The sequence below is a fragment of the Oncorhynchus keta genome, chromosome 32, assembly GCF_023373465.1.
Source record: "Oncorhynchus keta strain PuntledgeMale-10-30-2019 chromosome 32, Oket_V2, whole genome shotgun sequence".
Lineage (NCBI taxonomy): Eukaryota > Metazoa > Chordata > Actinopteri > Salmoniformes > Salmonidae > Oncorhynchus > Oncorhynchus keta.
In genome coordinates this window covers 5,692,654-5,708,763 of record NC_068452.1, presented here as the reverse complement: position 1 = coordinate 5,708,763, position 16,110 = coordinate 5,692,654, and the positions used below count along the sequence as shown (strand labels likewise).

At 42.5% G+C, this 16,110-nt stretch overlaps 1 protein-coding gene across 1 annotated transcript; it reads left to right on the top strand.

Moving 5' to 3' along the window:
• Window positions 1-425: 425 nt before the first annotated feature.
• On the top strand, window positions 426-13,883 carry LOC118364907 (tensin-4-like). The gene is made up of 13 exons (XM_035746721.2): window positions 426-558; window positions 3,801-4,070; window positions 6,061-6,406; window positions 6,629-6,963; window positions 7,097-7,192; window positions 8,119-8,250; window positions 8,759-8,851; window positions 9,411-9,488; window positions 11,262-11,324; window positions 12,833-13,004; window positions 13,130-13,198; window positions 13,384-13,410; window positions 13,541-13,883. Exons 2-13 carry the CDS (start codon window positions 3,812-3,814, stop codon window positions 13,671-13,673), a joined length of 1,803 nt encoding a protein of 600 aa, XP_035602614.1. The 5' UTR covers window positions 426-558; window positions 3,801-3,811; the 3' UTR covers window positions 13,674-13,883.
• The last annotated feature ends 2,227 nt before the right edge of the window (window positions 13,884-16,110 follow it).

Here is a 16,110-nt window from a genome sequence, read left to right as displayed (position 1 = left end):
TTAGCAAAAGTCAGACATTGCCAGACATCGTTTCATTCACCTACTCGTTTCAAAACGGACCTTGGCGAGGTCACTTCCCCAGAATAGCAAATGACAATAGGCTATTGTTTGTACGAAAGGGTTTATCCCTTTACATCCTTTCTGAGTGGAAAATATAAGACAGGGGTTAGACTCGTGCCCTCTTCACGACTGTGTTCTCTAGAACACTACCCCTCCTTTCAATTTCACTCATTCTAGTTACAGATGTCTGTAAAAATACAAATGTATTCCAAATTGCCATGAATTTATTATATATAATTCCTATTTCCTGTTACTGGCTCAAATGAATATCCTACAACTCTATGTGCTTACCACGTTGATGACATCATCCGACCTAACCCAGAATGTTAGAGCTGCAAGCAAGGGCGTGTGACACAGTGGGCTGACTGGATGACAGTAGGAGGGCTCGGGAGCTATCAATAAAAAGCATTCTACTCCTGGATTCATTTACTTTGAAACCTCAGGGACATAAACAACCCCTTTCTTTACACATTGAGAACAAGAGAACAACAAAAACAGGTAAGATACCTCAACTATATTTCAGTATTACAGGATCTCATAAATGGGACGGAGGGAGATTAAGAATGCATTTAATTAGAATATGTATACTGTGTTTACTTATAATTCTGCTGTTACACTTTGGAGAAAAAAAAGATTTATGCAAGCAAGTATCAAAAAACGTTAATCAAGGATAGATAATTGTGTCTTTACAAATGTTAAAGTAGGGATTTTTCTGATCAATTTGATGTTATTTTAATGGACATTTAAAAAAATATTTTTTTTAAACAAGGACATTTCTACGTGACCCCAAACTTTTGAACGGTAGTGTATATCTATTATTCTTATAAGTATTACGTGTATCGTGGTGAAGGTGGGTTGGGACCTCATGCACAAGCTACCTGCACAAACACATGGAGATTGGAGGTCCTTCGCAGGGTCGCAATCTAATGCTGCAACCTCATGCTACTGCAACTACAGTATGTGTTGCCTCTAAGGCTGATAGAATGTTTTTGAAGTGTGTCACATAACGGAGAGCCTCAAGCATCAACTTTCCTCACTCTGTCTGCAATGTGGAAATAGTAGGCTACAGTACACTACAGCAACACTAAAGGGGGTCTTTATAAGGCCTCCTGAGTGGAGCAGGGGTCTAAGGCACTGCATCTTAGTGCTAGAGGCCTCACTACAGACCCTGGTTCGATCCCATCACAACTGGTCGTGATCAGGAGTCCCATGGGGCGGCGCACAACTGGCCCGGCGTCGTTAGGGGAGGGTTTGGCCGGGGTAGGCCGTCATTGTAAATAAAAATTTGTTCTCAACCGATTTGCCTAGTTAAATAAAGGGTAAATAAAATAGGAAGCAGTTCTTAGATGTGACATCTGCACATCTTTTAATTGCCTTATTTACCATTGGTAAATCAGGATAGAAAACGTATGGTCTCTGATTGCTGTATCAGCAATGGAAATGTTGGGGGGGACAACAAGGGTTGCGTTGTCATGGCGACTCCCTCTGGCCCTGTGACTCACTGGGTGCCTTGCCCTGTCTGAGACGAGGGGGAGGAGGGGGGTAGAGTCTATGATCTCCCTCTGACACACTACACACCCTTCCTCTGACTGCTTCCTTTATCTCCTCAACTATCACTGCAAGCAAACCTTTCACTTTCACAAGAGATTACATCATACTTCTAGGTCAAACATGTCAGTTTCAGAATGACTATGGCCCTTACCTATACTCTTGCATGTGTGATGCTAATTAACAACAGTATTGATAAGCAACTGGTAGGCAGAAAACCTGAAGAGAAGGATATAAGTATCTGTTAATCGCCAGTAGCTGTTCAGCCAACAGTAAACAGGTCTCATATAATTATTACTCATATTTAGATGTAGCTCTTTTCACTGGGTTCACAAAAGAGTTGACCTTTGTTGACAATGCTATCAACAATACAATGAACGTTTGTGGAGGGTTCTTGTAGTTCACGGGACAGCTGAAAGTCTATTGAGGCTGGGAACCGCTGGGTGGAGATCACACAATGTGGAAGAGTGATATTTGAATTGATTTGACACAAGATAACCACGTGTGCGAGTCCAATGAAAAAAAGCAATATGATGTGAATCCTAAAACAAACGTGTAAATCATCTACTGTACCACACCTGGACTTTTAGTGCTGAGCCTTCCACTTGGGTTCTGTTGAATTGCAAAAGCTTTCTCTTAGTCGGCAACTCTGGTTGAAATTCCGTTCCTTACAACCAGACAGTTTTAATAACTTTTCCCCTCTGGGTTTCTTAACATTTTTATCTGTAATGTAGATTTGTATACATACATGTGCATTTTAGCAAAGTGTAAATATATCTTGTACAGTAGCAGGGTCAAGTGTAGGGTAGGTACAGCTGTCCTATGTAGGTCAGTTTGGACACAGTGCAATAACTTCCATTCATCCCATTGACACACCAATGTTAGCAATCTCGCCCGTGCTAATTAAATCAAATTTTAATAAAGTTTAATATGGGACGTGGGAACAAATCCAATTGAACAAATCCAATTAACAACCCCAAAAGCACTGTAACAGTATTCCAAATTCCATCTATGTACAGTACCAGTTTAAAAGTCACACTTACTCAATCCAGGGTTTTTCTTTATTTAAAAAAAACTATTTTATACAATGGTGAAGACATCAAAACTATGAAATAACACATATGAAAACAAAAAAAGTGTTAAACAAATCAGAATATATTTTCTATTTGAGATTCTTCAAATAGCAACCCTTTTGCCTTGATGACAGCTATGCACACTCTTGGCATTCTCTCAACCAGCTGGAATGCATTTCAATTAACAGGTCTGCCTTAATTTGAGGAATTTCTTTCCTTCTTAATGTGTTTCAGCCAATCAGTTGTGCTGTGACATGCTAGGGGTGGTATACAGAAGATAGCCATATTGGCAAAATACCATGTCCATATTTTGTCAAGAACAGCTCAAATAAGCAAAGAGAAACGACAGTCCATCATTACTTTAAGACATGAAGGTCAGTCAAGTGCTGTCGCAAAAAACATCAAGTGCTATGATGAAACTGGCTCTCATGAGTACCGCCACAGGAAAGGAAGACCCATACTTAGCTTTACAGAGGATAGGTTCATTAGAGTTAACTGCACCACAGATTGCAGCCCAAATAAATTCTTCATAGTAACAGTTTAAGTAACAGACACATCACAACATTGACTGTTCAGAGGAGACTGCATGAATAAGGCCTTCATGGTTGAATTGCTGCAAAGAAAGCACTACTAAAGAACACCAATAATAAGAAGAGACTTGCTTGGGCCAATTGAGATGGTTTGGGATGAGTTGGACCCCAGAGTGAAGGAAAAGCAGCCAAGAAGTGCTCAGCATATGTGAGAACTCCTTCAAGACAGTTGGAAAAGCATTCCAGGTGAATCTGGTTGAGAGAATGCCAAGTGTGCAAATCTGTCAAGGCAAAGGGCGTCTACTTTGAAGAATCTCAAATGTAAATTATATTCTGATTTGTTTAACACTTTTTTGGTTACTACATGATTCCATGTGTGTTTTTTCAGTAGTTTTTGATGTCTTCACTGTTATTATACAATGTATAGAAAATAGTGAAAATAAAGGAAAACCCTTGAATGAGTAGGTGTGTCCAAATGTCTGACTGGTACTATGTACGCACCGGATGAATTTACACAAGATATACTAAGGATGATATTTACAGCAAAAGATATATAAGTGAGTTAATCCCACTGGTGTGTCTGTTTCAGAGATTTACGTGATGCCTATAGCTGGAGCCATGTCCCACATAATACCCAATCACATTCTGAGGGTGGGTCAGAGTACCTGCCTGGACTCTGCTCGTGAGGTAGCTCTGGGGTGCAGTCCGAGCGCCATGATGGACCCCATCGGGAGTTGCAGTGAACAGGACGACCTGGACATCTCCCTAGATAACCTGAACCAGCTCATTCTGGAACTGGACCCCACGTTTGATCCCATCTACTTCAACAAGAGGTCCCAGTCCAGCAGCCTCCACACAGGTAGGACAACGAGTGAGAGGGCATATAAAGCCCAATATTGATTCATCGCTGTAATATAGGCCTATTTATTTTCTACAGTACAAACTCACATGCTTTATTTCAACGGTAGTTTATCTACATACATATATATATATTTTTTTAATCAATATTTCTCCGTAGATCTGTCAGGAGGCCTACGCCTACAGAATTACTTTCGCTCATCCAATTCAACAGTTTTGAAACTTGCAAAATGTCCAACTTGGTCAACGAAAGGGTTCAGACCTAGGGTACTTTTCCGTCGTAAAACATGGCTAGAAACATCTGCAGCTACGTTGGCTGGAGACCAAGCCTGAGAACCTTGAATAACAACTTCCATTGTGCCCCATTCATGTGCCCATGGCCCGGGGATATGTACAAATCCACCCAGAATTTCACATCAGTTTAATAATGTTACAAAATAGAGTACATTTGTCTGGGGTTACTGCCCAGACAAAAGAAAAAACATACCACACCCAGGACATCTGAGGCAGACGCACTGGTGCTTTAAATACAGTCAACCTGTTTGACAGTAACTGTCTGACATGGTCTGAACAACTGAAAAACAGAAGTGAGCACAATTCCATACACAAGTATTCATTCTTAGAAAACCAAAAGAATACATGGCGTGGGATGTACTGAACGGGGTCACAGTAATTGTGATGGATAGAGTTACTGTTACTACCTACTCATCAACGGATCTCCCCCTTGGTACTAGTCACCGTTCCACGTCAACTCTAGTCACAACATAACAGTCTCACTCACCCTGACCACAGGACAGCTCACCTCAGTGTCATGGGGCAACAGACTCATCTATTTCAATAGGTTCCCGCCGTTACTGACAAGCGGGTAGATCATACAGTCAACAATAAAACAAAAAACATTTTTTTTTGGGGGGGGGGGGACAAGTTGAAACTTCTCCGTGGCAAATTACTGCATTCTCATCCTCACAGCAGGAACACAGTGTTTGCTTGGTGTATTTGAAGACGCTGGGTTGGGACTCACTTGAACAAGTAAAAGCCTGCACGACGTGGAGGAATTTCAACCTGCTGTTTTTAGCCTCCCGGGAAAACACTTGTGTGGTAGACACTGAGTGTACAAAACATTAAGAACGCCTGCTCTTTCCAACACATAGACTGACCAGGTGAATCCAGGTGAAAGCTATGATCCCTTATTGATGGCACTGGTTAAGAATGGCCCACCACCCATTGACCCACCACCCAACTTGACACAACTGTGGGAAGCATTCGAAGTTATAATGGGCCAGCATCCCTGTGGAACGCGTTCGACGCCTTGTAGTCGATGCCCCAACGAATTGAGGCTGTTCTGAGGGCAAAAGGGGGGCGAAACTCAATACTAGGATGTTTTTAATGTCTGGTATACTCAGTGTAGTATTGCCATAATAAAGCCACACCCATCTAATACAGACAACGCCATAGAAGGGAAAGGAATGGGATGTCTGTGTGTGTACACGTATGAGATTAAACAAGTCTCCACAATCTGCTCTGACTGTAGAGTATGGGTATGCGGCTCTTGAAAAGGCAATACATTTGATCTGTAACGGCACTCAGTGGATATGATTGTTGATCACAGGAAAACAACCATTTCAACACTTCTCATTCATATTATGGGGAAGGAAACGTTTAAGACCATCCAACCTGAAATGTGTGTGATCACTTCTCGTAAATGACTGTATGTTAGAAACACCGGGAGAAAAGAAAAATATCTGACGAGTTGTGTGACTCGTTGCTCGCCGAATAGGGAAGTTCAGCTGATTCCCTGGTTAAGCCACTGAACATTCCGTTCTCGCGCTTCTCTCGGGTTTGTTCTTCCTCTCTCCTCTCAGATGACACAACATTTGCAATTTCTTATATTGTCTCGACCCATTAGGTTTTTCATTCCCCCTTTTCATTCCCTTTATCCATTCGATATTTAGCACCAACTCCCTCTGGCGTTCTCCCTCTCTCCTCTCCAGATGACTTCTCTCCAGATGAAGACGTCTCCAGCTGTGTGGCCGGAGGCTGTTCTCCAAGGCACATCTCCACCTCCGTCTCCCCCTCCTGCAGCATTCCCATCCCACCGTCCTCTGCTTCTGTCTCCAGGTGCAGCCCCCAAGGCTCCCTGGTGTTCTCTGATGCCTCCTCTCGCCCCCCACTGCCGTGTGGAAGTGTCGTCCGCCGGCGGCTGCCCTCGACGCAGGGAGGCGAGGCGGGCATGTGTTCATCCCCGGTTACCCTGCGCATGTCACACTCTCACAGGAACAGTGCCGTCTCGATGGTCTCCACGTCGCCCGGCTCAGAAACCAGTTACATGATGGGCAGGTCAGACTCCTTCACACTCTGTTAAATACATGCTTTTGGAAATGACTTTAATATCGGAGTTTGATGCAAAGATAATGAATGACAAGTTAGACCAATCATGACTCCATAGCGCAACACTAACTGGTGCTGATACAGATTTGACACTTGAAAGCTCAATCTACCCTCTGTCTGGACTTCACAGTGCCGTAAACATCTTCTCTTCCACTCATCTCTCTTCCACAGCTATCAGTCCTTGCTCAGTGACAGTGAAGGCGACAGCCCCGAGTCTCTCCTCCTCTACCGCACGTCCAGCTCCTACAGCGACGTGTCCAGGTCCTCGACCAGGCCGTTCACCAACAAGCGTTCGCCGACCGGCCCATCACCACTCGGCCACTTCCAGGGGATCCACAGCAGCCCTGCCTCCCTGGCCGGTTCACTGACAGACATCCCAGTGGTGTTGGTCAACGGAGCCCCAGAACGGGAGCTCAGCCCCCAGTCACCTCCAGAGGCAATGGTCCCAGACATACAGATCAAGCAGAGGCCCAGCGTCAGGCCATCCTCGCCATCTCCCTCTCACTGTGAGTCCTGATGATGATGATCCTCGCCAATCTGTTTAAAATCTAACATCTCAGTCCAGTGCTCTCTGCTGGGAAAAGGTTTGTGCGTATACAATAATAAAAGCATGTGCATTTTCTTTTCATGGTCCCTCAGCTTTGCAAGGCCATTTCCAAGGCAACCAGCACTCCATGAAGTTTGTCATGGACACCTCTCAGTTCTGGTTCCGCCCACACATCAACAGAGTTCAGGGTAAGCGTTTTGAGAAGAAACGGGGAGCCAATATATTTGGCAGCAACTGTTGCATTTTATGTTCTAAATTACGTTTCAAAGACGCAAAGCAAATTTAGGTTGAAACAGAAAACAAAAGCTGATCTTAGGCTAAAATGAATGATTTTTATTGATACTCGGTCTGCAACAGAGTGACAAAAAATGGTGACTATGGGGATAGCCCTGCACAACAATGGTTACTATGGGGATAGCCCTGCACAACAATGGTTACTATGGGGATATCCCTGCACAACAATGGTGACTATGGGGATAGCCCTGCACAACAATGGTTACTATGGGGATAGCCCTGCACAACAATGGTTACTATGGGGATAGCCCTGCACAACAATGGTGACTATGGGGCCAGCCCTGCACAACAATGGTTACTATGGGGATAGCCCTGCACAACAATGGTGACTATGGGGATAGCCCTGCACAAAAATGGTTACTATGGGGATAGCCCTGCACAACAATGGTGACTATGGGGATAGCCCTGCACAACAATGGTGACTATGGGGATAGCCCTGCACAACAATGTTGACTATGGGGATAGCCCTGCACAACAATGGTGACTATGGGGATAGCCCTGCACAACAATGGTGACTATGGGGATAGCCCTGCACAACAATGGTGACTATGGGGATAGCCCTGCACAACAATGGTTACTATGGGGATAGCCCTGCACAACAATGGTGACTATGGGGATAGCCCTGCACAACAATGTTGACTATGGGGATAGCCCTGCACAACAATGGTGACTATGGGGATAGCCCTGCACAACAATGGTGACTATGGGGATAGCCCTGCACAACAATGGTGACTATGGGGATAGCCCTGCACAACAATGGTGACTATGGGGATAGCCCTGCACAATCTGATCTGTATCTGCGGTACCTGTGTGATTGTAGCTGAGGCCATAGTGATAGATAAGGAGCCGGGGACCTTCGTGGTGAGAGACAGCACGTCCTTCAGAGGCTCCTTCGGGCTGGCTATGAAGGTGGACCAGGCGCCCGTCAACATATCCCCTACTGGCCAACCAGGTAAACGATCCTTAAGTCCTTCTCAGTACAACACCGCTGCTCAGAACCACCACCACCACCACACATCACACAGTCCTATAAACAGAGTACACACAACTAAAGCACACTAAATGCCAGGATCAACACCAGTGTGTCTTGAAAAGACCTGACAGGTCTCACCTAACTCTCCCCGCTGCTAACTTGAGTGGGATTGTCGGTCTGTGTTTTGACCCTGAAATCTGTGGTGCAACCGGAGGCCGCTCATTACTCATAATGTCTACCTCTGTGGCAGTGCAAACACTCAATAGCATTTGATTATCGGAATGTTATTATAGAGATTAAATCCTGGCTTCTTACATCAGTAGTAACTATTATCAATATTACACAACACCGCATCATCACAGTAGAATCAAAGCCATCGGTCCGTATGTTATCTAACGGTCATATGTCATATCAGATTTGTTTTCATTAAATACTACACTGCCTGTCTGCCTTGTCTCTTTCCTGACTCTTGGCTTCTTTATTGCAGCGGAGGGCAGCTCAGATCTCGTGAGGCACTTTCTCATCGAATCGTCGGCCAAGGGCGTCCGTATCAAGGGCTCCTCACATGAACCGTACTTTGGTAAGAAGTGGGCTACGTCAACTTGTTCATTCATAGTGTGACAATCTATCAATCCCACACTTCTTTGACAGATTGCTCATTCATGGTAAACAGTCTTGACAAAAGGCCCACACCCTGGTTTAGGAGAAGCACGAATCACAAGACTTGAGTCAGCCATGTCTGGTCTGTGTCCTGAAAACTGGGAGGCAGAGGGATGGAGACGTTTTCATTTCAGGGCTTTGAGAGATGTGGGCTTCTATCCTGTCCTGTAAGAAAGAATGAAAGTAAGATGAGATTTATATTGGCTGTACCGCAACAATCACAGAAAAACAACAGTTGAGTCTGATTGTGACAATCTATGCCGATCTCAAACACATTTGTGATGTCGAGGTTGCTTTGTTGTTGCCTTGGATCATCAAGGCTACTCTGGTGCACAGATGTAATGCCATGACTCAGAAAGATCACCCACGTCCCCTTGTGGACATTCCTTGAAACAACATGAATACTTTTATCATTTGATATGTACATTCAACCACTATGTTAAAACAACTGGACTGTGTTTTTTTTAATCCCCTTGCAGGTAGTCTGTCTGCCCTGGTCTTCCAACACACCGTCACTCCGTATGCCCTACCCTGCAAACTTCTGCTCCAGTCACATGGTATGCTATAATACTTTAACGAATAGCCTAAATCTAACCAGGCAACAAGACACAGATGATGTTGACATACATTTTATGATGATGTGAATAATAGCATATTCCACATATAAGACGACATTTTCATTTCTAAACCAGGCAATTAAATAGTACAGTTGAAGTCGGACGTTTACATACACTTAGGTTGGGAGTCATTAAAACTCGTTTTTCAACCACTCCACAAATGTCTTGTTAACAAACTATAGTTTTGGCAAGTCAGTTAGGACATCTGCTTTGTGCATGACAAGTAATTTTTCCAACAATTGCTTACAGACAGATTACTTCACTTATAATTCACTGTATCACATTTCCAGTGGGTCAGAAGTTTACATACACTAAGTTGACTGTGCCTTTAAACAGCTTGTCCAGAAAATTACGTCATGGCTTTAGAATCTTCTGATAGGCTAATTGACATAATTTGAGTCAATTGGAGGTGTACCTGTGGATGTATTTCAAGACCTACCTTTAAACTCAGTGCCTCTTTGCTTGACATCATGGGAAAATCAAAAGAAATCAGCCAAGACCTCAGAAAATAAATTGTAGACCTCCACAAGTCTGGTTCATCCTTGGAAGCAATTTCCAAACGCCTGAAGGTACCACATTCATCTGTACGCAATAGTACGCAAGTATAAACACCATGGGACCATAGCCGTAACACCACTCAGGAAGGAGACTCGTTCTGTCTCCTAGAGATTAATGTACTTTGGTGTGAAAAGTGCAAATCAATATCAGAACAACAGCAAAGAACCTTGTGAAGATGCTGGAGGAAACGGGTACAAAAGTATCTATATCCACAGTAAAACAAGTCCTATATCGACATAACCTGAAAGGCTGCTCAGCAAGTAAGAAGCCACAGCTCCAAAACCGCCTTAAAGCCAGACTACGGGTTTGCAACTGCACATGGATTGTACTTTTTGGAGAAATGTCCTCTGGTCTGATGAAACAAAAATAGAACTGTTTGGCCATAATGATCACTGTTATTTTTGGAGGAAAAAGGGGGAGGCTTGCAAGCCGAAGAACACCATCCCAACCATGAAGCATGGGGGTGGCTGCATCATGTTGTGGGAGGGCTTTGCTTCAGGAGGGACTGGTGCACTTCACAAAATAGATGGCATCATGAAGAAGAACAATTATGTGGATATATTGAAGCAAAATCTCAAGACATCAGTCAGGAAGTTAAAGCTTGGTCACAAATGGGTCTTCCAAATGGATAATGACTCCAAGCATACTTCCAAAGTTGTGGCAAAATGGCTTAAGGACAACAAAGTCAAGGTATTGGAGTGGCCATCACAAAGCCCTGACCTCAAGCCTATAGAACATTTGTGGGCAGAACTGAAAAAGCGTGTGCGAGCAAGGAGGCCTACAAACCTGACTCGGTTACACCAGCTCTGTCAGGAGGAATGGGCCAAAATTCACCCAACTTATTGTGGGAAGCTTGACCCATGCTTGACCCATGCTAAACAATTCAAAGGCAATGCTACCAAATACTAATAGAGTGTATGTAAACTTCTGACCCACTGGTAATGTGATGAAAGAAATAAAAGCTGAAATAAACAATTCTCTCTACAATTATTCTGACATTTCACATTCTTAAAATAAAGTGGTGATCCCAACTGACCTAAGACAGGTAGTTTTTACTAGGGTTAAATGTCATGAATTGTGAAAAACTGAGTTTAAATGTATTTGGCTAAGGTGTATGTAAACTTCCGACTTCAACTACATCTGTTTGGTCTACAGATCTGAACAAAGGACAGGAGGAAACAAATGACAGATCAGCACCAGAAGACAAGACCAAGACAGGTGAGAATTGTGCACCCATCGTTCATCATTAGGTTGCTGAGTTGTGGTATCAATTCGCCAATCAGCTAGCTTTCTACTATTCTTTCTACTATTCTGCCTCTTCTGCATCAACATCATATTTATTTCATGTTTGGTAGGCCTTAATGGTGACTGGCTAAAGAAGTATTCCAAGCTAGCTAGCTATTGTAGCCAGCATTTCATTGTAATATTAGCTAATTATCTGTTTAATGGCTAACCTGAGTAAACTTGGCCTTACAAAAAAATATTGCAGTTTTGATACAGCAGTAAAAGTAGATTAAATGCAGTTGACTGGTATTTTAGCAGAAAGAATTGCAGCATACTGCGGTTATACTGCACTCTGACTGCACATTTTGTCTGTGAACTGCTGCATTGGTTATCTTGAACTTGTTAGTTCAACTATAAGTTAGTTTCCCCGTAATATACTTTTGGAACATCTATAAATATGTACAAAGTCAGCGAACGGTATCTTCAGCTACGACGTGTAGAGTTTCCCTAAAAACACGCCACTTTGATATAGCTACTACTTGTGTGTAGTTGGTTTGGAGAATTAGGTTAGCGAAAATGCTATCCTAACCTGCTACAAAAAGCCACTTAAATCGAAGTGGCAGGTTTTTTTAGGGATTCCAAAGCGGTGCATGCCAACAAAGCTCAAAGGTGAGGTGATCACCTGACCCCTCGTGACTCCTGCCAAGTATCTGGATCATCACAGTATTCTTGATAAAGCCAGAGATTTGGATATTGACGAAATACCTATGTATTCGTCTCGGCAATTTGATTCGTTGTCCACAGAGCGGAATGGCGCGCTGTAAAGGTTCCACATATTCTTCTATTTGGATTGGTGGATATATTTAGTTATTAAAAAAATATTTTTAATATTCGATGAGGGGTGTTGACGTCACCCGCCTGTGTTCAATGGAGAGTACGATTCTATTCAAGCCTAATAATATGCATACTGTCTTGAATTTCAACGGGGACAACACCGATAGAACGTTTTCTCAAAGTTGCCAGGATGTCACGTGAATAACAGTTATATCAGTTATATCAACAACCTAAACATGATGAAACGTATATTAGATCAAATAAGCCTCACGTATCAAAATAGCAATTTATGTTTATCTTGGCTAAATTCAACACTCTCATTGCCGCCCATACAACAACTTATCGCCTGCTTATTAATTAGGAATCTGCTTAACGTGGACAGATTTTATACAGCGCTGTATGAGTGCAACACACGCTGCAACAGCAACTTCTTGCATTCAATCAATTATGCTACATTATAAACAGTCATAGTAGGTTACATTACACACAGCATTTGGACTCCTATAATATTTAGGGAATGACTGGTAAGTGTAGAAATCTGCAGTACGATGTAGTGGTTGTCCCCCTGTCCTGCATGCCGCAGTAGACAGCTGTGATTTAAAAAAAAAGCACCACACTGGTTTCTCTTCTCTCAAATGAATTCATGATCTTCCCTGTCTTCTCCCTAGCTTGCAATTTCCTCTACCTGAGTGCAATCCCCACTGAGATGTTGACAGGGCCGTGTGCTGTACAAAAGGCTGTGTCCTCCACCTTCACGATGGACCAGGGCACCATCACACCCACCATAGTCAACCTGAAGGTGTCACCCAAAGGTGTCACCTTGACAGACATCCAGAGAAAGTAAGAAAAATATGGTGTTTTTTTTTCTGAATGACATTTTCTTTTGAGTTGTTCGGTGACTCTACAGCTGATGATGGACCTTTCTTGATGAAATGAAACCTGATGAATGTGTGTGTTCCCACTAGACTCTTCTTCAGACGTCATTACCCTGCACACATGCTCAGCTACAGTGGTGAAGATCCAGACAAGAGACTGTGAGTTGATTCTTTCAAAAGCTTGTGTTTCAGGGCCCCCGAGTTTTTCCTGGTAAGGTCATGTGGTCAGGAAAAACATGGGGCCTACAAATCAGAAATTAAAGTCCACTCTGAATGGACTGTTTCTCTCCCCGTTTTTAAACATCGTTTTCATCTCTAAATTGAACCACTTTTTATCTTCACAGGTGGCACAAGAGTTCCAAACCAGCAAGGTAATGTTCTTCATTATTAGATCGCTTCAGCATGCATTTGCCCACATTATAATAGGTATAATTTGTGAATGAAAGCTAACAACAATGTAGGCTAATATCCAACTTTGATTCTTTTTTTTTCCCCCTCCAGGATATTTGGTATAGTGGCAAAGGGCACTGAAGCGGGTAGGGAGAATGTGTGCCACGTCTTCGCAGAATACGACCCTCTTCAGCCCTGTAATCCGACCATTGAGTTGATACAGGGCATACTTTTCAAACCATAACCTCATTCTGTCCAGTATGGGAAGGTGAGATAAGACAATATCACCGGACTGAATGTTGGAAGCTCTTTACATCACTACGGTCTACGAGGGCGCCCAGAGCCAGACCTGACACAGATACTCGAATGTGTCAATTCACGGTCCGTGTATGCAGGCACGAGATCCGAGTTAAAAGTACGCAGAAATGAATAGGGCCTGATTTTTTTTTTTTTTGGGGGGATTAAAAAAACAACATTTTAATAAAAAATAAATCCACTGAGTAAATTTAACATCGAGCTGCAACACACAGACATGTACGGTGTGGACATTCAATGGGCTCTAAAGTGCCAGCAGTTCACTCGCATTTGCTAGTGAAAGAAATGAATGCGTCCCATTAGTTGTATTTTCCACGTAAGATTACGAGGATCACGCAACCTGATAGTCTGTAATTGTAATTATGATCCACGTCACAAAAAGCATTACAAAGGTATTAATCAAAAATAAATATAAACATCTTGGCATTAAATGTGGTCGGGAGTTTAGAAGAATGCGCGATGAAGAATGAATGTGTCCGGTATTAGCTATAGAGGCAATGTTTCTAGAATGCCTTGCACTAGATTTGAGATTTTATCCATTTTGAAAATCCAAATGTTGTATGCAGCTGCAAAGAAACCTGTACATAGGCTGAAACACTCTTCTAACGAAGATATCGCTGACATTGCCAATGGGCAGACAGATTGCCAACAACAACCTTTTTGAGCAGAGTCTGGTCAACATGCGCACGGATCAGGCCTGGAGAGAAATCGGCTGTGACGCTGGGGATATTGGTCTTATTCCACAGCAATGCAGACTGCGAACGAATATTCAGTCTCGTTTCCAATAACAAAACCCAGTACAGAGTCTTCCCCAGTACAGACATTCTGAGTGCCCTCGTTACCAAGGTTTCAATGATGGGCAGTGGAACTGTTTGCCACAGAAGTCTACCCTGGTCCCTGCTGCGTAATTCTAAATCCGCTAGCGACCAGGCAAGTCTGCCTAGGAAATGATTTCCTGAACATTTGAAGGTCTCTAGAAGATTTGTTCTCACCCACTGTTTCCTATTATAGCTTTTTCGTTTGTACTGTATTATGGATAAAATGTTTATTTGATACTGATGCTCTGCTTCAAACATTTGTTATTCGTATCATGTCAGAGTTTATTTTATTTTATCGCGGATAAGACGTTTGCACATGTTATTTGTTTAATAAAATAAAAACTCAAAGAATAAAGGCCCTTTGTCTTTCTAATTAGTTATTGTTAGTGACTTTTACCATAGGTGTAATTGGAATGCTGTCAAGAAGAAAGAAGGAAAGTATTCCAACCTTGTATAGACTTGATTTGGTACAATTATATAATTGCGATCAGACTCAAACAGCGCGCGCATGAACATGTGGGGGGGAACCCCAATTCGGCGCGTGCTACGCGCGCGAGTTGAATCTCCAATTTGACGCGCGCGTCTGGTACTCTAAAACGTTGGACAGGGTTGGCAGGTCTGCAAGTGATTCCTGTAGCATGTTGCAGGTTTGATGACCCACTGAGCCCAAAAAGTTTACTTTCCATCAAAGCTAAGACTGTGGTGTCCGTTCATGAAAATGTGGTACCCCCAATTTAATTTCACACAAGGTAGGAAGATACTGTAGATGTCAAAATCGACAGGTCATATAGATGTTACAAGCTATAACTTTTGATGGGAAGGGTTAGACAAAGTACACTACTGATGTACTGTAGATCAGTACCTTATTTAATAGTCAACCCCTGATTATGTGGAGGGCACTGTAACTGGAGCTCTCTTAATTTCTACAGGAAACTGTGATATAAATCTGTAGTAGTTATCTAATGAGGTTGAAAAGCACTAGAGGTTCATTAGATAAGTAGAGATATCCTCTCGGGGACAAATTCTAACCTGAGATCCACGTGTCATTTGCATTTTGGCACAACTCTCCCATCTACACTAATGCATGAGAACATGTGATTTATGGGCATGCAAGTTAGAATTGGGCCCTAGTATGGGTAATTTGATTATGTATAGCCTATTGCTATGCTTCATGACATTTTTTCCTGCACTAACTTTATCATATCTATTTTGTCAGATGTTGTATATTATTGTGTATTGAATACAAAACGTATCTATTTCATATTTTTGTCATGTTTATTTTATATTTAGGATAATAATAAACTTAAAGTGACAAGTGTTTGTGTCTTGTCCGGTAATGGATCTTTAATATCCCTGCAGGGTGCACCCATACCCCAAACACATACCTGCCAAATACATGAAATAATCCGGAAATACATGAAATAATATGACTCTGTGGAAATACATTATCTCTGATAATCTCTGATAATCTCTGCAGCATTTGTACAAATACCCATGACTAGAGAAATATACTATTCTATATATATATTTTTTTAAACCCACTGAAGA